Source organism: Elephas maximus, chromosome 10 (genome assembly GCF_024166365.1).
Source record: "Elephas maximus indicus isolate mEleMax1 chromosome 10, mEleMax1 primary haplotype, whole genome shotgun sequence".
Lineage (NCBI taxonomy): Eukaryota > Metazoa > Chordata > Mammalia > Proboscidea > Elephantidae > Elephas > Elephas maximus.
In genome coordinates, this window is record NC_064828.1 from 86003556 (window position 1) to 86029898 (window position 26343).

General features: G+C 51.4%; 1 protein-coding gene across 1 annotated transcript in view; it reads left to right on the plus strand.

Annotated features, from left to right (window-relative positions):
- The first annotated feature begins 10498 nt into the window (after window positions 1-10498).
- The window catches only part of PAPLN (papilin, proteoglycan like sulfated glycoprotein), a 37165-nt gene continuing 21320 nt past the window's right edge, over window positions 10499-26343 (plus strand). The window contains exons 1-12 of the mRNA XM_049898790.1: window positions 10499-10543; window positions 12793-12852; window positions 18207-18331; window positions 19805-19865; window positions 20140-20242; window positions 22055-22185; window positions 23713-23836; window positions 24313-24393; window positions 24480-24652; window positions 24826-24949; window positions 25288-25414; window positions 25785-25850. Coding sequence (XP_049754747.1) covers window positions 12799-12852; window positions 18207-18331; window positions 19805-19865; window positions 20140-20242; window positions 22055-22185; window positions 23713-23836; window positions 24313-24393; window positions 24480-24652; window positions 24826-24949; window positions 25288-25414; window positions 25785-25850 — 1169 coding nt within the window. The 5' untranslated portion in view covers window positions 10499-10543; window positions 12793-12798. The remainder of the gene's footprint in view (window positions 10544-12792; window positions 12853-18206; window positions 18332-19804; window positions 19866-20139; window positions 20243-22054; window positions 22186-23712; window positions 23837-24312; window positions 24394-24479; window positions 24653-24825; window positions 24950-25287; window positions 25415-25784; window positions 25851-26343) is intronic.

Sequence of the window (26343 nt, forward strand, 5' to 3'; positions counted from 1 at the left end):
AGGAGGAAGACTTATTAACAACCTGCATTATGCAGATAACACAACGTTGCTTGCTGAAAGTGAAGAGGACTTGAAGCACTTACTGATGAAGATCAAAGACCATAGCCTTCAGTATGGATTACACCTCAACATAAAGGAAACAAACACTTCTCAACTGGACCAATAAGCAATATGATAAATGGAGAAAAGATTGAAGTTGTCAAGGATTTCATTTTACTTGGATCCACAAGCAACAACCCCATGGAAGCAGCAGCCAAGGAACCAAATGATGCTTTCATCAGGCAAATCTGTTGCAAAAGATCTCTTTAAAGTGTTGAAAAGTAAAGATGTCACTTTAAGGCCTAAGCTGCGCCTGACCCAAGCCATGGTATTTTCAGTGGCCTCATATGCACAGGAAAGCTGGACAATGAATAAGGAAGACAGAAGAAGAGTTGATGCCTTTGAATTATGGTGTTGGCAAAGAATACTGAATATACCATGGACTGCCAGAAGAACAAACATCTGTCATGGAAGAAGTACAGCCAGAATGCTGCTTAGAAACAAGGGTGGTAGGACTTCATTTCACATACTTTGGACATGTTATCAGGAGGGGTCAGTCCCTGGAGAGGGACTTCATTCTTGGTAGAGGGTCAAGGAAAAGGAGGAAGACCATTAAGGAAATGGATTGACACAGTGGCTGCAACAGTGGGCTCAAGTGTAACAACAATCATGAGGATGGTGCAGGACTGGGCAGTGCTTCATTCTGTTGTACATAGGGTCACTGTGAGTCAGAACCAACTAGACAGCACCTAACGATAGCCAACAACATGAGAGAATTTAAGCGAGTCCTTTGAAGACTAGTGTCTGTCACCATGATGGACACGTGTTAGGCTCTCAAATACCTGCCAGGAAACTGAGGAGAGATTTTTGGGCCTTTGTTCTGCACCCAGGTTTTCAAATACTTTGCCCGCCAAGAAACTGATTTATTAATAGATAATTTACTTTTCTGTTTTCTAATCAGATTTACCTACAATTGCCATAAAATTAGTATCGCAATTGTTTAATGAGATGACTGGGGTTTTAACTTGTGTGGGTCAAATACATGTGAATGTATGATTTCTTCAGGTTCTGAAATGTTGAAAATGTCTCTGCACCATCCGGGGCTGCGTTACCCAATGAGCAAAGTACGAACAGGCCCAATTATGCCTTCCCACCAATCTGCAATGCACTATTTCACCTGTCCCCACCATGTCACGGTATGGAGAAACCCATGTGAAATTGCTCACCACGAATTAGCAAGTAAATACAAGTGAGCGCCTGTGCTGCCTTGCTCAATGCAAGCTGGTGCATACTGTGTTTACTGGGTACGCTGCCCTTGGCGCCATTCTCCGCCTTCCTGAAAGTTTGTGCTGAAGCCAGTGTTTTGAGGTCTCCTAGCCTAGCTTCCCCTGCCCTTTCCCCTCCCAGTTCAGGGATCTTCTAATAGTCCAGCCAGAGGGTCAACCAGTTTGCTTGAAAACTTCCTCGGGCTTGAGGACCGTAAAAGGGAAAGGACTTTGTATTTCGGGCATCCGGCACAGTGCCCAGCACTGTCTGGTGATGCAGGGTTGGATGCAGTCCAGTGAGAGGGCGGAGGCCTTGCTTTGATTTCTTGCCTGTCTGTGCCCTGTGGGGCCAGGCTGGGAGAGCTGGGCCGGTCCTCCATGTTTTGTCACAGTTCCTCTGGCTCAGGTTAGTTCAGTGGGCATTCAGAACCTAATTCCAGGGGTGTTTGTTCAGGGGAGGGAGCCCTGGTGGTACAGTGGTTAAGTGCTCTGCTTCTAATTGAAAGGTCATCGGTGGAACCCACCAGCCACTCCACTGGAAAAAGATGTGGCAGTCTGCTTCCATAAAGATTTACAGCCTTGGAAATCCTGTGGGGCAGTTCTACCCTGCCCTATCGGGTCACTATGAGTCAGGATCAACTAGATGGCAACAAGTTTGGTTGGTTGATTTGTTCAGGGCCCTCAGCCTTTGTGGGAACCTAACAGTGAAGCCTGAGTGTGTGGTGATGGCTCAGCCCACTGACTGCACTGCCATGTAGGAACCCAGCCCTCGTGGCCCTGTTGCGTCAGACGGGCAGCAGAGATCGCACCAGAGCTGCCCCTTCTAGGGAAGAGTCAGGGGCCTGGGCTCTGTCCTCCCCCTGTCCACATGTGGCAAGGCATCTTTTGGGGCTGTTTTACCAACTGGCAAGGATCTGAATTCCCCTCTTGGGCTACAGGTAGGTTCATGAATGATTTAAAAGACCAAGTTACAAGTGATTATGCAAATGTCATTACAGATATGTAATGATGCTTCAGATTCCTCAAGGCGCTCCAAGTGTTTGGTAATTGTTGCATGAATTGATGTTTGCTTTTAAGTCAGAAACACTGGGTAAACATTCTTGTGAGGGGAGGTGGGTGATCTTACCCACCAAAGAAGAGCTGAAAACAAGCAGAGAGGCCCCATCCAAGTCACATATGGAGTTGGCATGCGACCAGGCTGGGCTGACACGGAGCCAGCAGGGGGTGATCTGGCCCCTGGGTGACTGGAAGTTCTGCCTGTCTCTTCATGGCAGCGCCCCAGCTTTCTGGTGGGTGGGGAGGAGGGCGAGGCCTCGACTCCCCTCTGAGGGCCCCCTGCCCCTGGGGCTGGAGATGAATCTGGGCCCCATCTCACCGTGGGAACTCTGCCAGCCCAGCTGTTTCCCACAGCCCCTCCCTTGACTCGCCCTGCCACTCCTGCCCATCTCCAACGCATTTTTCTCGAACTCCAAGCCCCTTCTTGGCCAGATTGTGTTGCCCTCGGATTCTGCCTCAGGCTGAGGAGGGGCTGCAGGCCTGATTTTTCCCACCACAATTTCTCCATTCCCCCTCCAGACCTCCGCCAGCCTGTCCCAAACACACTCCTTTGTCATTCTCAGAGCCATGCTGAGCCTTTATCTGCAGACTGGCTCTGGACAGGGAGGCTGGCTGAGGAGAAGGCCCTGTTCACCTTGATGGCTTGGAGCCAGTGTTGGCCAATTCACCCAAACCTTGGGGGCGCCTCCTGGCTGACCCCCCAGCCACCCAAATCTTCATGTGGGTTTTCTGCCTGCCTCCCAGAGGTGTGTGGATGAGGGGTCCTGAATATAAAAGGGAGCAGGATGCACCTTATTTATCAGGCCTATCTAGTGCCCAGCTGAGCCCCCAGAGTTGCTCAACAAATGTTTGGTGACTCTGGGGGGAATTAGGGATCTGCAGAGAGGAGTTCCCATGCAGAATGGTGTAAACAGCATGTGTGTGGGAATATGTTTTTAAGTAAGAACCGACATTAATTGATTTTGTCCTTGGTTACAAGGCTGTGCTGGGGAGTACGGAGCCTGAAGTGAATGGGCCTTATCCTCTTAAGAGATCCATTATTTATAAACAGGTGGTCAGGGTTGAACCCAAACAGGCTTCTTCCCCCAGAGCACGTTGGCAACATCTTGAGAAATATATGGATTTGTCTTGGGTCAACGTCACCACATTGAATGCAGGAGGAATAGTGCTTCTACTTCATTGTTGTCAGCTGCCACTGAGTGGGCCCCCAGCTCATGGCGACCCAGCCCACAAGAAGAGGATTGGGCCATTGGGCTCCATAGGGTTTTCATCGGCTGAGTTTTCAGAAGTAGATTGCCAGCCTCTCTTCCTGCTCTGTCTTAGCCTGGATACTCTGCTGAGACCCGTTACTTGTCCAATAAAACCCATATTTATTGCACACTTACCATTAATATGCCCCCAGACGCTCTGCTAAGCCTGTTACAGGCATTATCTGATGTGATCATCATGTCATCCTATAAGAGGGACCTATTGTCCCCATTTTACAGTTGAGCAAACAGAAGGTTAGTAGCTGAGTGCTTAACCTTTTTTTTTTTATAATTTTTATTGTGCTTTAAGTGAAAGTTTACAAATCAAATCAGCCTCTCACACAAAAACCCATATACACCTTGCTACACACTCCCAATTACTCTCTCCCTCCACTCTCTTTTTTTGTGTCCATTTCACCAGCTTCTAACCCCCTCCACCCTCTCATCTCCCCTCCAGGCAGGAGTTGCCAACATAGACTCAAATGTCCACCTGATCCAGGAAGCTCACTCCTCACCAGCATCCCTCTCCTACCCATTGTCCAGTCCAGTCCATGTCTGAAGAGTTGGCTTTGGGAATGGTTCCTGTCCTGGGCCAACAGAAGGTCTGGGGGCCATGACCACTGGGGTCCTTCTAGTCTCAGTCAGACCATTAAGTCTGGTCTTATGAGAATTTGGGGTCTGCATCCCACTGCTCTCCTGCTCCCTCAGGGGTTTTCTGTTGTGTTCCCTGTCAGGGCAGTCATCGGTTGTAGCCGGGCACCATCTAGTTCTTCTGGTCTCAGGATGATGTGGTCTCTGGTTCAAGTGGCAGTGCTTAACCTTTTGCACTACCCAGGGAGCCATAGTTACATACCAAAACCAAACCCATTGCCGTCGAGTCAATTCCAACTCATAGTGACCCTATAGGACAGAGTAGAGATGTCCCATAGGGTTTCCAAGGAGTGCCTGGTGGATTTGAGCTGCCGACCTTTCAGTTAGCAGCTGTGGCTCTTAACCAGTACACCACCAGGGTTTCCGTAGTTATAAATGTAAGAGCTGTAAAAATAAAGAACATAAACCTAGTTGTATGTCTGTTTCCTGTTTGATTTGCTGTTGAGTCATTTCTGACTCATAGCAACTCTATAGTTTTATGTCTACACATCCCCTTTTTTAATGGAGATTTTGCTACCCTATCTTCCGTATCATGTTAGAAGAAAACAACAGTGACCACTGACAAACTATCACATCTTCCATTGTACAGACATAATTGGTAACAAATAACACTTATGTTGTTGTTAGGTGCCATCAAGTCACAGCGACCCTACATACAACAGAACGAAACACTGCCCAGTCCTGTACCATCCTCACAATCGTTGTTATGCTTGAGCCCATTGTTTCAGCCACTGTGTCAGTCCATCTCATGGAGGGTCTTCCTCTTTGTTGTTGACCCTCTACCAAGCATGATGTCCTTCTCTGGGGACTGATCCTCCCTGATAGCATGTCCAAAGTGTGTGAGATGAAGTCTCACCATCCTTGCTTCTAAGGAGCATTCTGGCTGTACTTCTTCCAAGACAGGTTTGTCCATTCTTTTGTCTTTAAGTGGCATTATACTCTTAAAATATATCAGTGGTGGGGTCCAAGGTAATAGGTCCAAACATTACTGAAGTTTGAGAAGCACCACTCTGTATGAAAAATTAGTAGTATTTTCCCCTGTATTTAAGTTGAGCTTTGGGGGAAAAAAAAAAAATTTTTTTTTTTTTTTTGGGGGAAGTTCATTTCAGGGTTGCGAGGGAGACCGTAGCCCAGATTCTTGCAGAAAGTGTGTGTGTGTGTGTATGTGAATGTCTGCATGTGGAAGGCGGGGATGATAGCTCTGACACTAGAGCTGCTGGGTGGGAGCCAGTAGGATAGGTTATCTGGAAAACCCCCTCCTTTCCCTCTTCCTTGCTGCTGTCCTTGCTTGAATCTGGTTCCCCAGGACATTATCCATCCCCCATTCCAGGTTCTCACAGCCTTACCTTTCTCCTGGTGTTCTTTCCCAGAATTTGGATTGAGGGTGGGGCAGGTCTCGACATGATGTCACTGAGGGACATCCCAGGAGTTCCTGTGCTTTTTCTCTGAATGGCCCTCATACCTGGGAGAAGGTGGAGGGAGCTACGTCTCTGTCCCAGCTTTACTGATTATGCTCCCCTCCAGAGGCCAAGAGGTTTATGACAGCCACTTGTCAGACATTTGGAGCACTGAAGTCATTCTAGTGGTCTTGCTTGGTGTTTCAAAGCACTGACTTGGATATGGCAATGAAGGAGGACAGAAGATTGATAGGGTCTAGAAGCTCAGCATCAGGTTAAGGGAACAATTTGTCATGAAGTGTTTTAATGCTCTCCTTCCCTCATTCCCTCAACTTTTGAATGACTGTACTGAGGGGAATGGATACATGTGCTGGAGGATGGGGATAAATTAGAGAAATCAATATAGAAATCTTCAAACATGAAGTATTATGTCTTTTTCTCCTTTTGGATTCCTAGTGGGCTGTAGCATAGGTTACGTGACTTTTGTAGTGGAAATACTTGAATATCCAGGTTGTAGGATTTGTTCTATTCTAAATTAAAACAACACTAGAATGTAACTCCCTACTAGAACATAAACTCCCCGAGGGCAGGGATGATCTGGTGTGCCAGAGCAGCTGGCTGGGGTGAGTTGATTGTGTGTCTTTCACAGCTCTGTGTTTAATGACATCACCGCCATGTGGGAGTATTTACACCACAGACATTGGTAGACACGACAAAGCAGTGGTTTTTCTCTGCCAGAGAACAGTTGTTAAGCATTTCCCACCACTGGACAGGTCTGCCCCAGCTTCTGGCACAGAGTAGAGTCTCAAATATTCAAAGAAGGAATAAACGAACGAACAACGAAAAAACAAGAAGGAAGAGGAGAGGGAGTCTGCTCTAAGTTCAGTTTGACAAGAGTTCAATTACCACTATGTGCCAGGTGTTTAGGGAGATAGTAGGCATTGGTTTTCTGGGGGTGGCCCAGTATCTGAACCCCTTCTCATTTGGGGACCCTGTCAATTCCTGTTTGCCCAGGTCCTGGAAGTCAAGGTGTAGTCATGTTCCTGCTGGCTTTGAGTCTGCAAGGACAGTTCAGGAGTTTTTTCTGTGAGTGGCAAGGGTCCATGTTGCCTAAAAGTGGTGGTGGCAGTAGTCCAGTGTCCAGTGGGATAGGTCCTAATCAAAACTATTTCCGGGCCATGATCGATGACCTTCACAGAGGTTCTGGCCCATTTCTGTGCTGATTCACTAGCCTTCCTGTCAATTCCAAGAACTCCCAGCATCCCTCTTCTAAGTAACTTTTCTGTCCTGTGGTTTGTAACCAAGAACCCTGTGTGACAGTTTGTGTCCTCTGAGAAGCAGACACCAAGATGGGATCAGATGTGCAAACTATTTATTGGAGGAAATGCCTGGGAGAATAAAGGGGGAGGAAGCAGGAGCAGGGAGAGCCCTCAGAAAGGTGTGGACCTGAAGTATGGCAGCGAAGGGCTGCCAGTCAAGTGGGCTTCCCACTGCACTCTTGAGGCTTCCTCTTCAGGCTGCCACAGACCTCTGGTGCAGGGTACAAAGATGAAACACTCACAGTTTAGAGGGAGAAAGAGAGATAAATACATCACTGCAATAGTTTGAAAGTGCTTAGGGTAAACCCCGGCAGCATGGGAGCACAGAGGTGGGTGTAAGAAAGGGCTTCCTGGAGGAGGTGGATCCGGGGAGCTCGGAGGCTCTTGGGGTTTTGCCTTCTCTCCAGCCTCCATCCCAGCCCAGCCACACAAAAAGATCTGGCCACTTATTTTGTGGCCTTGTCCCTGGACCTGAAATCTGTAGAGATGATAAAAATGCAGAGTATCCAGGCTATAGGCGGAGGGAGCATGGGGCAAGAAGAAATATTATTTAGCACCTTGTTGTTGTTAGCTGCCTCCCCCCGCCACCTCAACCCAGTTCTCTGCACAACGGAAAGAAACGTTGGTAGGTCCTGTAGCACCACCATAATCAGTTGTGGATTGGATCATTGTGATCTGTAGGGTTTTCATTTGTTGATTTTAGGAAGTAGGCTGCAAGCCTTTCTTCCTAGTCCATCTTAGTCTAGAAGCTCTGCTGAAATCTGTTCGGCATCATAGCAACATGCAAGCCTCCAATGACAGATGATGGTGGCTCTACTTGAGGCGCATTGGCCAGGAATCCAGCCCCACTCTTCCCCACGGAAGGGAAGCGTTCTACCATTGAACCACCAAGGTAGGAGCTTTATGGAAGCCAGTTTGTTCCCTTCTCAATCACCCTCTGTGTGAGGCTCACATGACAAGCTCAGGCTTGAGGTGGTGACATGACTTGCCCAAGTTAATACACAGAGGCAGAGCAGGCTTCCAATCAGGTCTGTCTGCCCCACATGGAAGGAGGTCTCTGGTGCAGCCAGTGAGTGGCATTTACAAGAGGAGTGAGAGTCTTACTCTTTTTCCTGGAATTTTCTTTCTAAACCACAGTGCTGGGTACTGTGCTCAAGGCATCCGTTTGAGGCAAGCAGATGAGGGGGAAATGAGGCTTGGAGAGAGGTATTTGCCCAAGCCAGTAATTGGTGGAGCCTGGATGGGTCTCTATGAGTCGGAATTGACTCAACGGCAATGGATTTGGTTTTTTGGTTTTTGGATGGGTCCAAGACCCATCACTCAACACCATATGTGAGCTCAGGGCCTTCTTTGCAGCTGGGGTGGGAGCTAAGAAATCATGGGTCTGATCCTAGCTAACTGGCCTGATAAGATTTTTAGTGCTTCTGTTCTACCTCCTATTTGTTATGTAGTGCCTGGGGTCTTAAAAGTTTGCAAGCAGTCATCCAAGGCACACCAATTGGTCTCTATTCACCTGGAGCAACAGAGGAAGGAGGAGAGTCAGGAATAGGAGGAGGATATACAATGTGTGGCTAATTGCCTCCATGAGCAACTGCGTCCTTTGCCACGAAACCAGAAGAACTGGATGGTGCCTGATTACCGTTACTAAACATTTGATCGAAGATTCTATAGAAGAATCCTGATCAAAAGGGGGAAAACGTAAAACAAAATTTAAAATTCTCATGGACTTCAGACTTCCTGGAGCTGCAAAGTTTAGACGAAACCCTGAAACTATTGCCCTAAGATAGTCTTTAAACCTTAAACCAAAAATATCCCCTGAAGTCTTCTTAAAACCAAACGATAGTTTAGCTTAACTAGTAAAAAAAAGTCTGCCTTGAGCATTATGCTCTTTTAAGAACTATCCATATGGGATCACAGTGACAACAGCAACTTGAAAGGTTAGTTAGGGGGCAGTGAATTTATGTCAGTGGGGAGGGACGACTCAGAAAAGGAAGGTGAGAATAGTTGCACAACTCGAAGCATGTAAATCAATGTCACTAAATTGTACGTGTAGAAACTGTTGAACTGGTGTATGTTTTGCTGTGTATATTCTCAACAACAACAAAATAAAATTAAAAGAAATCATGGGTCTGGGTGTTTGGGAAGGAGTCATAGAGGAAAAACGGGAACAGAACAGAAAGGTAAACTCCTTGGGCCTCTGCCACCCACTTCCCCTATCCCTCACCCTCATCCCCCCACCCTGCAACTGGAAAGCCTCCTCCTCCCACTGAACAGGGGACCTTTGACCAACCTCAGAAAAGTCTGGGCTGTGGAGGCAGGGAATGGGGCTTTTTGAACAGAAGAAATGATTTTCCTTTTCTAGGAAGGCTCTGGGTCATTCCACTTCCCTTTCTCTGCCAAGCTTTATCTTTGCCTGAGAATCCACACAACTCCCCAAAGGCTCACACTACACAGCTGCTCCTCCTCCTCTCTTCACTGATGGTCAGAAGTGGGCCTGACTGAAAGTGTTTTCAGTAAACATTTTGTCTGACATCAGTGGTGGCCTCTGGGTGATGTGCCATAGGGCCTGGGAGTGTGTAGAGGTGGTGAACTCCAAATGCAGGCCAGGGGAGAAGTGAGTCATGCCAAGTCAGGTCAAAGATGGAGGAAGGGGACCAGCCTTTGCGACCTCCCCACCATGTGTGCCAGGCCAGGTGCCATTTTCCTGGGCATAGGTGAATTTTCAACTCCAAAAAAGGGGTGGCAGGCCTGGAGCTCTTTAGTTAAGAAAAAGGACAGTCAGGGAGGGAAATTAAATTTCTCACACTTACGGAGCCCCCTACCATGATCCCTGGACTAGTGGTCAGATGAGGATTTTTTAGGTTAGATGCAGACCTTACCATCAGAGACCTCACCGCTGAATCAGGGACACAGACACCCACAGTGTGATGCATCAGAGAACTACAGCAGCAGGGAGCGGGACTGAGGGAACAAGGCAGGGAAGCACCAACTTTCCTTGGGTGGTGTCAGGGAAGGCTTCACAGTGGAGGTGACATTTGATTACGTGCCTTGCCAGATGAGTAGGAGTTTGCTAGGTAGAGGGGATTGGGAGAGTGCATTTTAGGCAGTGGAAAAAGCTAGCTGGGAGGTGAGATGAGAACTCAGTTGTCTAAAGTACAGAATCCCAGGATGAGGAGGGAGGTGGCTGGCCATGGAGGTGTGTTGTGTGTAGGGGTAGGTGTGGGAGAGGATCCCAGAGCAGGAAGACTTGCGCACAGGGAAAGTGGGATTGGAGAGGGCACTGGTGCCAACCTGCAGCGGGGAGAAAAGCCCAGGCTTGGCGCGCGGACTCCAGGGCGTGGAGGTCGTGGTCACGCCGGTCACCGTGGGGGCCTCTCCGCGGGGCACTGTCCACCCACCGGGATTGGCGAGGGGTGTTGGCAGGGCTGACTGGGGGGTGATGGGGCGGGGCGGAAACCAGCCAGCGGCGGGGAGGGAAAGTCCAACCTCCGAGGGCGTTCGGAGCTGCGGGCCGACCTCCCCGGCTTGGGCTGGGGCGGGCACCGACGGAGCGGCGCTGCCGGAGACAGGTAGGAGGGCGGAGAGGCAGGAGACTGGCGGGCGCCCAGCGGCGCACCCCGAAGCTTCTGCAGGAATGTGCCCCGCCTGGCTGGCGGGGATAGCTGTGTCTGGGGAAGGGGGGCACAGGATCGGGGCGCTGCTGGGCACTGCGCGCCGGGACCCAGGTGGGAGGCCGCCCGAGGTTAGGAAGCGCAGGCTCTGTGGGAGCTGGTGCTGGGCAGCCCCTCCTGCTCCCTCGCTTCCCTCCTCCCGACACGGTTCTCAGGTCGCAACCGAGGCGAGGGGCCACAGAGACCGAGCGTCCCCTCCCGGAAGTGCCGCTGGGACTTCGGGTCTGGGGCGCCAGAGCCCCGGACCCCTCACCAGGCCCGCACCTGCCGGGCGGCCCCGCTCCTCACGTGGGAAACGGCCCCTTCCGCCTCTGGGGGCTCGTGGGCGCGTTCTCCCGGCGCAGGCGGGGGCGTAGGGCAAGAGCCCTTGGGGGGCGCACGGGACAGGGCGTCGTTCCGGCTTCGGCGGCTCTGACGTCCGCTGGGGACGGTGAGGTTGCAGTGCCAGGCACGCGGGAACCCCCGGGTGCGAGCCCCGGGCATGCTCCCCTTCCCGGGGCAGGAGCAGACCCGCTCCTCCTGCGTTTCTGCCCCCCGCCTTTGGACCTGTTGGGCACAGACACCTCTCCGGGACGCGACGTTTCAGGAGCCGGTGCTGCGTGCTCGGTGTACAACCGGCCCTGCCCGCAGGCAGCAGGGAGGTCGAGGCCGCCCAGACCCAGAGTAGAGCCCAGCGGCCAAGACCCAGGGCTGGCCGCGGAGTCAGGTTGTTATTGTTGGTTTTTGGCCACCAAATGAGTTGAAAAACACATAAGTTTTCAGTCTTTTGGGACTTTGGAATTACAGATATGGGTCGTGGTCCAGCGACAATGGTAGCAGTGATGGTAGTAGTAATTGCAATTACGTTATCACTAAAATTCTTCTTTCCTCCTGTCCTTTCTTCAGTTTCTCCCATAGCTACTATGCTCACCCCGCCATAAAGGCTGGTCTCCCTAGACGAAGCATCACCATCACTTTATCTTGGTCTTTAGCCCTAGAAAGCGGCGGCTCTTACGGTGATGCCTGCTTCCCTCCCGCCCCCCACGGATGCTGCTGTAGGAGCCCCGGACCTGGCAGGGGCCTGGCAGGGGGAACCAGCAGCACACCGCCTCCCTCACCCCTGCTAACCTCAGGAATCTCTGATTTGACTATGTGAAAACGACTAAATGAGTCACTTTTTGTGCCAAGTTAACAAGTATGTGCGTGGTTAACTGGGCCAGGTTAATTTTTTGCTGAACTTGGCTTATGTATGCTCAGTTTTACCCTTGTAAACTGAAGTCATTTAATATTTAAAAACAAAGAGAACACCTTTAGAATGACATATTTAATTCAAACATACAAGTTAGTTCTTGCTTATCTAATTTTTTATGAGCAGTGCACATTGTCATTCTTCCATAGAGTGACAGGCACACACTGCGCACACGCACGTACACTGAACACATGTAATCACACGTTCTGCACACGTGCACACTGCAGATGCACACACTTCATACACACATTGCACAGTACTGAACTCGCATACACTCACTGCACACAAACTGTCATATACTTCCCCTACACACATGCTTGCACACACACTGGACATGCACACACACTGGACATGCACACACCAGCCTGCATGCAGTGTACATACTGCACACCCGCTGCACTGCACACATGCACTCACCCCACACTGCACACCCTTACTGCACACACAGGGATTATGGAGCCTGCTGCTGGAGCTTCCCCTGTGCAGGGAAATGCTGGCGTGGGTGTAAACACTGACAGAATGGCTATTTTAAAAGGAATCTCTTCCTGAATTAAAAATACAGCAAGTCTGATTACTCTGATTCTGAACTCTGTTTTTCACCATCAGAAGTATTTTTCATTGCCCCCTTTTTCCCTGAAACACAGAAACAGGTTGTTCCGGAACTTCTGCCGGTTGTAGATGGGCCTTTTTCCATACCTGTGTGAGCTGCAGAGATGGTGTGATGCACACACGTTATGTTCTCCACTGTTCACCATGGTATTCCCCCTCGTCACTCTGCGAGTCTCCTGGTCATCTTGGACAACTGGGAAGGGGTGACACGCACACTGGCCCTTCACTCAGGACAACCAGCACTCCCCACCCCCCAGCTCTCCCACCCCCCCCCCACCCCCATCTGCACTAACCCCAGCCTCTCCTGCAGGTGGAGATGCAGCTACTTCTGCTCCTGCCCCTGTTGCTGGGCCTGTCGCCCGGGTCCTTGGTGAGTGCAGTGAGTGCAGCCCTGCCTGACTCCTGGAGGGCCTGCTGGAGGAGGCAGGGAGGGGCAGAAGGGCCTTAGTGGGCAGGTGGCAAGTCCAGGGAGGCTGCCTGAAGCTTGGGCTGGAACCAGTGGTGGCAACATTCCCAGGAGAAGGGCAATGTCCGGGAATATGGGGTAGGAGGAAGTGAGCCCTCAGCCCTGAGCTCATTTAGAAAGGGGTGGGGACCTTGGAGCTGCCTGGCCAAGGTGCTCTGAACTGCAGAACTGGGCTGTGGCTGCACAGTTTGCAGGAACGGCAACTTCCCGGCTCCTTCCCCCTTCAGAAGGTGAGTGCACTTTTTGGAGCCTGGGCTGTGTGCTCAAGAACCATCTCCCCTGGTGGTCTTTCAAGTGGGGTGGGGGATGCTGGGACCAACCAAAGTGCAAGGCTTGGTGGCCCACCCCACATTTGCCTGGCACCAAATATGGGTGCCCCTTAGCTGGGCTGTGCTTAGGCCTAGAGCTTTGGGGTTCCAGTGATTCCCACTTTCATTGGGTTTAGAATCTAGAGCAGGATCATCCAATAGAACTTTGAGATGATGGAATTGCCCTGTCCAGTAAGATGGCCACTAGGTCCCTGTGGCCACTGAACATTTAAAATAAATAATTTAAATAGCCACGTGTGGCCAATGGCTATTGTATTAGCAAAAATATAGCAAGTGGACACAGGAAGCTAGCTGGTGAGCAGAATAGGCGTTTTTTAACAGGGGCCAAAAGTAAGGGATCCCTGGACATGACTGGGTCCTGAGGACATAAAGAGTCTTCTAGATCACAGGACCCACCTTCGGTGAGGCGAGGGTCTGCAGAAATGGGTGCTGCTGGGCTTGGTGCCTGCAGGCCCCTCCTGCAGTGCTTCTCCTGGCATTGGCAGAATGGAGGCCACCAGTCTGCCCCTGGAGTGCTGTCCACAGGGGAGACCCATAGCCCTACCCACCCTTCTGAGAGGCAGGCAGGAGGTGAGAGAGGAAGGACCCTGGAGAAAGGATCAAAATTGCAGCTGTAAAAATGATACTGATGAGGAGTGAGCTTCTGGGCTCAAGTGGACATATGAGACTATGTAGGCAGCTCCTATCTGGAGGGGAGATGAGAGGGCAGAGGGGGACGGGAGCTGGCTGAGTGGACACGGGAAATACAGGGTGGAGAGAAGGAGCGTGCTGTCTCCTTGGGGGGAGAGCAACTAGGAGTACATAGCAAGGTGTATATAAATTTTTGTATGAGACTGACTTGATTTGTACATTTTCACTTAGTGCACAATAAAAATTAAAACTGCTGCTTGTAGGTAGGGCAGCGGAAATGCTACCTTTGGAAACATGCATTTAGGAGGAGGATAAGGGGGGCTCACCCTGACCAGGTCTGTGCAGGTGGCAGCCAGCATTCCTCCAAGAGCCCTGCAGATCCAGCATGGGCCACAGTCAGAGCACTGGGTGGGTACAGCCGCTCTTCCTCACATCCTGTCCACCACCTGCCGGCTTTCTGGGTCACCTCTGCCTTCCTAGGGCCCTTGCTCCCCAAGTGCCCCACTTCCAAAGTCCTTCAACGCAGGCTTTCTCCTGGTGCCTGACTTCATGAATGCTGCAGCTCAGATGCGTGTTGAGACCCCAGGGTGAAATCCCCTGACCACTCCATAACAAGCTTCGTGACCCCAGCAAATCACTGAAGCCCATCCCACAAGCTTGACGTGCAGATGAAACAAGTCAAGGATTACAAAGTGCCCTGGGTCCTATGAGAACCTTTCTTCCTTAGAAATACCCTGAGGAGCCTCCTGCTCATAATCTGTGAGCCCCACACAGGGATGGGCATGACCTGAGCTGGGAACTCTTCTCCCCCAACCTTCCACCTGTGTGGTGGAGGGGAGTGTGGTCCAGGCTCACAGTCATCTGTCTCCTGATTTCTGTTCTTGGTTCCCCGTTACTGGTTCTTGCTGCGAGAAGGAGTCACTGCTGGATCCCAGAGCACTTTCTCGGGATCCCTTTTCATGCCAACAGACCAAATGATTAAAGAGATACAAAGCAAAGACATACCCCCTGGCTGCTTGCCCCTCCCACTCAGACGCTGGTCAGGGCAATACCTTCCATGTGCGCGCACACACACGTGCACACTGGGTGAGTCCCCTGGGAGCAGCTCAAGCTGGAAAAGGGGTTCCTGATTTGCTCCAGGTGGGAGTTGGAGAATCGGTGGGGTGCAGTGTTTTCTTTTTCTTGGTCAGAAAGCTGAGAGCAGCAGGAGGCAGGTGAGGACAGGCCCAGGTTGGAATGGAGCAGCTCATTATGGCTTCTTCACACAATGGCGCAGTTCATGGTTTAGGTAATTATAGAGAAACATGCCTGAATGTTTTCTTTCCTCTGAGAGACAGTGTGGTGTAGTGGACAGAGGTCTAGGATTAGGCGGGTCAAACCCACCTGCTGCGTGGCCCCAGCATGCAGACGCCCAGGTCATAGTTGCTAGGCACATGAAATGAGATGTTTGTAAGGTGCCTTACAAGGGCCTGTGCTTAGATGGCCCTGGCTTCAGGCCAGCCCTCCCCCACACCACCCCGATGGCCAGGAGACACCTCAGAGGCAGGGGCACTCCTTGTTGCCTTGGCCACATCAGTAAGCCCAGGGCAGTCCTGGGGAAGAGTGGATTTGGGCAGGTGCAGGGCGCTGTCACAGGACTGAGACTGATATGCAAGCAAGCCTTGGTCAGAGGCTAATTAGTAACCAGGCCAGGTTCCTTGAGGGCTGCTTCCTGATACATAGTGTGGTGATGAGGATTTGGGGATGGGCGGCGCTGGAATCCAGGCCTGGGCTGCTGGTTGTCTTTGGAAAAGCCACCCCCATACACGTGCACATACTCAATTTCTTCTTTTAAAATAGAAAACTGAGCCAAATACCAGTTTAAATTTTGTTGAGAGAACATTTTGATATTCTGGTTCACTGGTTTTCAGAAACGTGGAGATTTTGTCCCAAATTAAACTGAAGGAATAGATGATTTTAAAAAGTGAAAGCTAAGACCTTTTGGTCTAGACAGCACTTCCTCCTGGGTTTTGTGTGTGGTTCAGCACGTTTGGTGTGGTTTGTTCTGATTCAGGGCTCTGGGTTCTGTTATAAGACAAGAATAACTAGGTATTTGGCATCAGGGTGTTAGGAATGAGCACTGAGTAACCTGAGGTAAACCTCGTTCCTCACCTGCATCCTGTGAGGTTGCTTGTGGCAGACAGCGGGAGGAAGGCCTTGCTCTTCCATTTTAGGACTTGAGTTTTCTCTCTGGAAAGTGGGCGCGTTTTTTCCTAGCGATTGTTGGTGACTGTTTTCCAATACACCTTCTGCCTCCTGGCAAAATTGTGAAGTTAATTCTAACACCTGTCCGGCCCCTTAGAACTCCTCTGGTGTCTCATTTAATTCTTGCCTCCCCTAATGAGTTAGATGAGAACAAAGACCAGTATAAGAGCAGAGGCCTGCAGTGAAGCCGACCTGCCATTGTATCCACTTGTTCCTGTGTGGCTTCCTCTCTCAGTGCCTCAGTTTTCCTAGCCATCCAATGGGATTCATCAGATTGTTCTGAGGGTTAAATGAGAGAACATGAGGTAGCATGTGGACTTCTGATACCAGCGGCAAGGCGTCAGATCTTCCTGGTGGGAAACTAAAGGATTCAGTTAGGACTATAATCCAGTTGCCACTGCCAAAATCTGCTGCCATCAAGTCAATTCCAACTCATAGCGACCCTATAGGACAGAAGGTTTCCAAGGAGCCCCTGGTGGATTCGAACTGTTGACTTTTGGTTAGCAGCCCTAGCTCTTAACCACTATGCCACCAGGGTTTCCATAATCCTGTTATGGAGTCCCAGATAACAGCGCCTCAAGGAGAGACTGGATTTTTCCCTTGCATAACACCCTGAGGTAGGAAGTCCAAGGATGTTCTGTTTCACAAAGTCTTCCAGATCCTAGGGTCCTTCTATCTTTGCTTCACTGAAGCCTCTCCAAAGTTACCTCATGGTCTAAAAGGCTGCCCCAACTCCAGCCATCACATCTGCTTTCCAGCCAGCAGGAAGTAGTACAGGAGAAAGAAGAAGGAGCAAAAGGTACATGCAAGTTATGTTTTAAAGAAGATTACTAGAGGTTGCTCATTGACCAGAACCTAGTGATGTGGCCACACTTAGCTGCAGGGAGGTTGGGAAATACCCTTTTTATTTTGGATAGCCAGGTGCCCAGCTAAGAGTCAAGGGTTTTCTCAACAGGAGAAGGGTAGGATGGATATTGGGAATTCCTGAAGTATCTGCTACAGATTGGCAGGAAGAGACCATGACCCCTCTCCACACATAGATGATTAGATTAAGTTCCTAGTTTAATAGGCCAGAGCTATGGAAGTTTCTGGAAGTGAGGTCACCACACAGGGCAGTTGCAGGTGCAGCAACATTTGGCATGGCTCTTTCACGCTAGACCCTGGTGAAGTATGTATGGCACTGCTTGTGGGCGACATCCCCTGCACAGATGGGGCCCTGTCTACCCAAGAACACACCTGTCCTTTTACATATCCATGTTGGACGGGCTCTCTCTGACCATCCATGGGCTCTCATTCCAGGGAATGTTTGCAGCATCTTAGTTCTCAAGCCAGACTCTGCACCAGCCAGGGTATTTCATGTTCAGAGAAGAAATTCTCTGCCCCCAGCTTGGCTGTTTCTCCACTGTGCCTGGTAAACAGCGGAATAGCAGGAGCCCAGGAGCTCGTGCTGATAGTGGCTACTTTGATGGCTAAGGAAACCACAGCTGAGTGAGGTTGGGTGATTTGCCTGTAGTCAGGCAGCTGGTAAACTGAGGGACAGTGCAGAGCTCTCCTCTGGGCCCCCCTCATCATCTGCGGTGCGGGTGGCCCTGCCTATGTTGCTTCCCTTCCCCCTTTTCTTTTAGGATCTCCTTCCCCTGACATCAGTGTTGACCTCTAAATGCCTGGGCCCTCATACTGCCCCTGGCTGCAAGTTTTCCCTCCCCCATGTAGCCCTCAGAACTTCAAACTTCCCCCAGGTCCTTCACCTCTTTCAGAATACACCTGGCTCTCACCTCCTTATGGTGAACAGCTAGCCAATTTCGGAAATGAGTGTGTTTTGGAGTACCTGCCGATATTGTTGAGTCTTGAAGGGCTGGCTCTGGAAGAGAGAATCCCAGGCTTCTTGAATGGCAAGGGAGTATTTTCAGGTAGGGGGGCCCTCCAGTGGACCTCTGAGTACCCTTGTGAAGGCTTCAGGCTCGAGCACCAAGTGGGTGATGGCCCCCAGTCTGGCCAGGCTTTGGTGGAAGCTGTGATGCTGACTCGTGCTCCTGAGCGTGTCTTCTCCTCCAGGCCCTGAAGGTGAGGCGGCAGAGGAGACAGAACGACTTCTGGGGCCCCTGGGGTGAGTGGAGCCCCTGCAGTCGGACCTGCGGAGGGGGCATCAGCTTCCGGGAGCGCCCCTGCTACTCCCAGAGGTAGGGGAGGTAAAAATGGGCCAGCTTGTTAAAAGGGGGCAGGCACCAGAGCAGGTTTTCCATCTGGGCTGGACAAGGTGTCACAGTCAGGCGTAGGGCCATGCGGGCAGAACCCACCAAGGCAACAGATTTGTTCTGGAAGCAGCATCCAGGCAGTATTTGAAATTAAATAATTCACATGTATTTACATTCTGATTTTAACTATCCACCATATTTTGGAGGTGCTTTTTTTTTTTTTTTTTTAGAGCAGGTCTGTTTCACTCACTGGTCCCCTTCCCCCTGCCCATTGCACCTAATGCAGTGCTTGGAACCCGGCAGCTGTGGTGAATTCTTGCCAAATGAGCAATCTTCAGCCGACACTTCCTAACACCTGTCGTTTCTTTGCCCTCAGCCTCTTTGTCAGGTGTATGAGGTTCCCCACTTTGACTGGCTCATTAAGCACTTACGTGTGCTGCATTCTGCCAGGTGCTATACAGGGGGTGGCGTATAAAAGGTGTGATAAACTGTCCCAGTCGGTCTGGTGAGCTTGTTAACGCATTGCTGTGTGAGGAGACAGATATTATACTTACTTGTTCAGTTGCAGAATAGTCTTTCCAGGTGGGTGTATGTAACATTTTATTTCTAAGGACAGGCAGCCTTTGGGTCTTCTCTGGAAATTGCTTTAAGAGGCAGTGTGGCTGGGAGTTAGGCAACTCCAGGGTAGTTTAACTTCTTGAGTCCCACTCCTCCTAAGTATAAACATGGGGTGAATTACATCTACTTAAGGGAGGAGCCCTGGTGGCACAGTGGTTAAGTGTTGGGCTACCAGCAGATACAGCAGTCTGCTGCCATAAAGATTTACAGCCTTGGAAACCCTAGGGAGCAGTTCTACTCTGTCTTTTGGGTTGCTAAGAGCAGGAATCAACTCCAGGCATTGGGTTTTTAAGGGGATTTAAAGGAGACCTGCTGTCACAATGGTTAAGTCCTGGGCTGCTAACTCACCTAGTGCCCCTTGCCCAAAGACTTGCTGGGTGCTGTCCAGTGGATTCAGACTTGTAGCACCGGTGTGTGATGGAGTAGAACTGCTTCATAGGGTTTCCTAGGCTGTGATCTTTATGGGAGCTGGTCATCAGGTCTTTCTCCCAGGGAGCCGCTGGGTGGTTTCCAACCACCGACCTTCCTTTCCTTAGCACCCCAGCAATTAACCATTGCACACCAGGGTTTTTTTTCCCCTTTCTTCCAGTAAAGATTACAGCTTAGAAAACCCTATGGGGCAGTTCTGCTCTGTCCCATGATAGTGTTACCTTGAGTCGGAATCCACTGGATGGCGCCTAACAACAATAAAGGGGATTTATGTGTGAGCGATGGCACCCCACCCTGCCCCCCTCAGCATTATCCACAGGGAGCCTCACAGAGGAGCTGGGGGAGGGAGGCAAAGAGGGGTGATTCTTCGTGCCAGGTGGAGGGCCTGTCTTTGTGTCTCTCATTCCGCAGGAGAGATGGAGCCTTCAGCTGCGTGGGCCCTGCCCGGAGCCACCGCTCCTGCCGCACCGAGGTGACATGCGCCGCCCAGTCCCCGCTCCAGCTGCTGCCAGGCCGGGGGCGCCCTCCCCGGGTCCCAGGCCCCCCCAAGCCGCCCTCTGTCCACAGCTGGGCCGCGCAGGGAGCTCCTTTCCCCCCCGCACCCCTAGTGACAGGCCTTGCCCTCCCACCGCCTCCCCTTGAGCAGCCCAAAACATCTAGAGGGGGTGCACAGGGGCCGTGGGGCCGGCCTCCCGGGGAAGAGGGGGACCCCATTTCACCGCTCTATTCCCCTCTCGGCCCCACAGAGCTGCCCTGAGGGCGCCCGGGACTTCCGGGCCGAGCAGTGCGCGGAGTTCGACAGCGTGGAGTTCCAGGGACGGCACTACAAGTGGCTGCCCTACTATGGGGGTGAGCGGGTGGGGCGCCCCATCTCCTGGCTGCCCCAGCTCTGCCTTCTGCTAGCTCGGTCCCCAGCTTTTTAGGATCTCATTTATACGTTGTTTTTTAATTGCAAAATTTCTATTACCTTATTCTAATTGCTTTCGTCAGAGGAACGGGGGAAGTCACGGTGTTCTTTCTCTCCCTGAGATACACACAATCTGATGTTGCCTCCGAGCTCCATTCTTGGCAAAGAACTGAAAGGGACATACGTTCATGTGGGGAAGCCCCCGGCTTTGCTAGGATTTCTCTAGGCAGTGAGTTTTCCCTGGGCTATATACAGAAGCTTTGTCAAAGGAATTTTTGAAAACTCACCAGTACCCCCAGCAGTGCCCATGGCAACACAGCGGTGATGGCCATATTGAGGCCTTTGCATCCTTTTCCCCAATGTATATATTTCAAACAAAGCTTATGTCAGTGGGCATACCATTTCGAGCCCCGTTTTTGTTGAGCCTGTTTTCTGAGGCATTTCTCCCGTTGCAGCCGGGTTGGAGCCAGCGGCAAGATGGCGGCACAAGAGCCTTGGTATAGCAAGGGCCTGTTTACTTCGGATCGCTGGGCCTAGATTAGACGCGCCTTGAGGTTAACTCTGAGGGGGATGTTGTAGGTCGTTAGTTTTTAGAGAAATACGGTTCAAGGGGAAAAAAATACTAATACATATGTAAGAGTCTGAAGGTATCTTAGGAAAATCCTTCTGAATGTCAGTTTTCACAGCTGACTGCAAATGACCTCTGGGGACTCTGGAGCTCCGGATTCCAGATCAATGAACTTATCCTGTGTTCCTGGTGGGGGAGGAGGGGCTTGGCTCGTGTAAGTGGCCCCAGTGGGGTCCTTTGGCATTCAGTACGTCTCCTAGATCCTGAGGTGGGCATATGTTGAAAATAATTTAAATATATCCACTTTATTAGAAGATACGGAATACAGAGATACGGAATACAGAGGAGAAGCTAAAGAGTAGAGCGGTGCCATTTGTGTTGAGAGGGGATTAGAATGCTATTAGCACTTTTGGACTCTTTAAACTATGTGTATGTAAAATTTAGACAATATAAAAATTAAAACAAGAAAAAAACTACCCCAATCCTACCTCTTTCATAGGGCCATGGTTAGCATTTTGGTCCAGTCCTTTCACATTACTTTCTTTTAAAAAAAAAAAAAAAAATGCTGTCCAGTGGATTCTGACTCCTAGTTACCCAATAGGTCAGAGTAGAACTGCCCCATTGAGTTTCCAAGGAGCGCCTGGTGGATTTGAACTGCCATCCTTTTGGTTAGCAGACATAGCTCTTAACCACTATGCCACCAGGGTTTCCTTTCTATCTATATGTTTACGTATTTGTAATGACTACAGTCATTTTGCATTGTGTGTGATATGCCTTTTCTGACATAACTGCCCGGTCTTCATAATTATCATTTTAACTGCATCAACAGCATGCATGTTATTTCACTGATAGTTAATAATTTACTGAAAGAGTAGCCTATTGTTAATACTTGGCTATCATAAATAATCCTGAGATAGACCTTCAAGTGCATAGCTATTTCCTTATTTGAGGATTTTTCTTTGACTTGATTCTCAGGGAAGCAGCAGTTTCATGGAGAACATTCCTTCTCTCTGGGATGAGGGTGGGAGCCTGAGCACTTAGGGGGCTGCTGCCAGGGCTTTCTCTGCCATCTGGTTCTATGCTCCTGCACCTGCCCTACTCAGTTTTTGCTAGGATAGGCCTTGGGCCCTGGGGAAGGTTGTCACTGAACCTTGGGATCCCAGCTTTCCCCTCTTGCCTGCCCCAGCCCCAAACAAGTGTGAACTGAACTGCATTCCCAAGGGGGAGAACTTCTACTACAAGCACAAGGAGGCTGTGGTAGACGGGACTCCCTGCGAGCCTGGCAAACGGGACGTCTGTGTGGATGGCAGCTGCCGGGTGAGTTGTTTCCCTTACTGCTCCCCTGCTGTTCTAATTACCTCTCTTTATTCCATGTGTGAGAGAGGGATTCTACCCTGGGGGTCATAGACACCTAACACCGGACAGATGAGATCGACAGCAGTTTATTAGTCACGTATACTCAGAGCCTTGGAAAGGATACAGCATGCCACGTAGGGCCACATGGAGGTTGCACTAGGGAGCAGAGCGAGCAACCAGGGACTGTGGGAGGCAGGCTTTGTAGTATTAGGAGGGTAGAGTGATCCCTGGGTCCCCTGGGAGGATATGATTTGCTTGTTTGAATAATCCTTGAGAACTGAAACCCACTACTCAGGAATTAGCAGGAATTGCACCTGGCCTGTTTGATAAAAGAGTGTTGTTTGGCTGTGGGACATTATTCGCGGGAGCAGAGTCAGGAGGAGAACTTGTGGTTAGGCTGTTTGAAGGCCTCTCGTTTTCTCCCAGATGCCAAGGCACCACATATCATCGGACTCCATTTTAGACCTTATAGCACACCTGCCTCTGATGGTTTTGTGGCTCAGTGCAGGATGTCTCCCTGGCTTGATGCCAGCAGGGCCATGTGGCTGTCGTGAGCTTGATGTCTTCTCAAGCTACCTGGATGCTGAGCCTAACTCCTAGCACACACTGCATCACAGATGCCCTATGACTCTTTACCTTTACCCTTTGGGGACTCTCCCCCCGTAACAAGAGAAACCCTTTGGGTAGTATGTTACAGAAACACAACTAAAACCGACTTCAGCAAAAGAAGTCTAAGGATGGTCTGGCTGACTTTAGATGCTTGAATGATGCTGCAGGAATCTCTCTCCTTGCCTCTTGCCTTTGCTCTCCTCGGGTCGGCATTGTTCTCAGGGAGGATCTTCTGTGAGCTGTGAAGATGGTCACTAATAGCTCCAGGCTTCTACCCCAGTCTGGCAGCCCCAGGGAAAGACAGCCTCATTCTCAGAAATTGTAGCAACCTAGTTTGCCTTTCATTTGGCTTGGGGCTCACCCCTGAACCAGTTTCTTTGTGCAAGAGGCATAACCCACAGATTTGCCCAAACTCATTGGTTAGGGAGTTCCAGCCAAACTGTGTGGGATCAAGATTGCCCCCAAAGGAAAATAAGGTGTTACCAGAGAAGGGGATGTCCTTGGGTGGTATAAACAATTAATACGCACAAATGCTAACCAAAAAGGTTGGAGGTTCGAGTCCACTCTGAGTCACTCTGGAGGAAAGTCCTGATGTTCTACTTCTGAAAAATCAGCCCTTGAAAATCCCCGTGGAGCAGAGCTCTACTCTGACCCACATGGGGTCACCGTAAGTCAAAATCAACTCAACTGTGACTGGTAACCAGGGAAGGAAGGTGAGCGCTGAGCACAGGCCAGATCCATGGTTTATGCAGCCATCCATGGCTTGCTAAGGAATAGTTACCATCGTGACCTGCCAGAACTGTGCAGATCCCGGTCTAGGCCAGGCTGGCCAGGGCTGGGATCCTGGTATGTCCATTGGTCCTCATCTTTGCCTGGCAGGTTGTCGGCTGTGACCATAAGCTAGACTCGCCAAAGCAGGAGGACAAGTGTCTGCAGTGTGGGGGCGATGGCAAGACCTGCTATCCTGTCACAGGCACCTTTGATGCCAATGATCTCAGCAGAGGTGGGTCACAGTGCAGGAAGCAGCTGGGGGCTTCTGGGAGGTCCTCTGACAATTCAGGCAAGGGTCCATTGTCCTCCCTTCATCGCTCATTTCCCCCTCTGGCTGAGACTCGAGTGACCTCCATGGCACCCGGAGAGTCTGATGCTGGTACCCAGGTCGTGCCTTTGCGCCTCTCTGTAAACTCTTCCTGGAAGCTCCTGCTCACTTATTCAATCTAATCTCGCTCATCACCACCTAGGTACCCTTCCTCATCCCATCTCCCATGGTCCCCATCCTGTCTCCTCTGCTCCCCAGTCAGTTCTGGGCTCCTGAGCCTACCCAGGAGCCCAGCCCCTCCTGTCTCCTACAGATCCTCACCCCAACTCCGATCTGTGTTGCCGAGGGTCTTAGAACACTTGGGGCAACCCTGTCCTCTAACTTGGGTGGTCTGAGTGGGAAGGAGCACTCGGCAAATCCCCCATCTCTGCCTTCCTCAGGCTACAACCAGATCCTTATCATTCCCGTGGGAGCCACCAGCATCCATATTGAGGAGGCTGCTGCCAGCAGGAATTTCCTAGGTGAGCATCACAGTCTGGGGCTGTGGCACTGGGTGGTACAGCAGGCTCTCCCCTGCCCATGAGAGCCTGTTTTACTCCCTGCACAGCGGTGAAGAATGTGCGTGGTGAATACTACCTCAACGGGCACTGGACCATTGAGGCAGCTGGGGCCCTGCCTGTGGCCAGCACTGTCCTGCAGTACGAGCGTGGCACCGAGGGGGACCTGGCCCCTGAGCGGCTCCATGCCCGAGGCCCTACCTCAGAGCCCCTGGTCATTGAGGTAAGCTGGGCTTTGGGGATGGGAACACATGACCCCTAGGCGGCCATCAAGCCCTGGTCACAGGGCGTTTGGGGTTCCTCTGGGCCTGAGGCTGGTGGAGAGGGCTGTGGGATGAGGAGAGGGGTAGAGGGCGCCTGGCTGGCCACAGACCTCAACACGGACCCCCTGCACAGCTCATCAGCCAGGAACCCAACCCCGGCGTGCACTACGAGTACTACCTGCCCCTGAGCATCCCTGACCCCGGCTTCCACTGGAACCATGGCTCCTGGAGCGACTGCAGTGCTGAGTGTGGAGGAGGTGAGGGCACCTTGGACAGCCGTGGGGAAGCTCGTGCCCCACTTTATTGAATACCCATTCTGTATGAGGTACTGGGGACAGAGGGGGCAGATGGACAAGTCAACAAGGACCAGGTGTCGGAGTTGGGGCTCTGTCACTCACAGCTGAGATTTTCCGAGCCTCATTTCCTCATTTGTAGATTGGGGATGGTAATGGCGCCTACCCCAGGGGTCGTTGGAGGCTTAGTCAAGATTGCATGTGGGGTGTGTACACAGAGCATGTCCAGCATGATGCCTGGTACAGAATGTGTTGGTGAACGTTTGTTGACTGGCTGCCCCCTGTGCTGGGCTCCTGCACAGGTCACCAGGCCCGCCTGGTATTCTGCACCATTGACAACGAGGCTTACCCTGACCACCTGTGCCAGCGCCAGCCTCGGCCAGTTGACCGCCAGCCCTGCAATACTCACCCCTGCCCACAGACCAAGCGGTGAGGCCCTTGCCAGCCCCGTCTTCCCATGGTGGGGCCCAAAGACTTGGGAGGGAAGGGGTTGGGTTCCCTAAGCTGCTTTGGATAGAGAGCCAAGAGGTTGGGTGGCCCAGGGCTCTGCGGCTGGAGTGAGAGGCGGCACTGTCACAGGGGGAGGGAAGTACAGGGGTCTGAGCCTGAAGCCTAGGGCTATGTGTACCCTCGTGGTGCTCAGAAGGCCCCGGCTGGTGGCAGGAGGGTTAGGAAAGGTGGTGGAGGCCCCTGTCTGTCTGAGCTGGCAGGGAGTTGGCTCAGCAGAGGTCGAGCAGTAGGCCAGGCATCTGGCCAAAGGGCCTGTCAGCATTGGCAATGCCTTTGTTTGCACGTAAAGGACCTCTTTCCTGCACCAGCCCGGAGCCTGGCACCTCGCTGGGGCCCAGCGTGTGTGCGGGAACAGGTAATCTGCAGGCCACGGGCCCCACAGGCGTGGGACAGTTCCACTTGCGTGCCTGGTGGCAGCTGGCCTCATGTGATGGTGGCGGTTTGGCTTTGCATGGTGCAGTGGGGCTGCCCTTTCTTCCGATCCTTGGGCCCCAGCCCCAGGTTGGGCCTCTCCACACACTGTGAGCACAGCCCCTTGGGAATGCCCCACATCAAAGGTCAGACTCAGAGGGAATGGAGTCTGGCTGGGAGAACAGGGGACCTGGTGAGAGGGAGGAGGAGGTGCAGGGTGAAGACAGGCACAGGAGGGCTCTGAGAGCCAGCACACGGTGGTGCAGAGGAAGTTCTGGGGCTTGGCCTCATCGTCCACAGCTCTTTGGCTCCTACACAGACTTGGGAGTTTGGAGAATGGGCCTGGTGGGAGGCTTTGTCCACTCCTGTGTGTGAGAGCTGGTCCCCCCTTGGGTTGGGCTCCGGCCCTTGCTCCTGGGCCAACCTCACCGGATTCC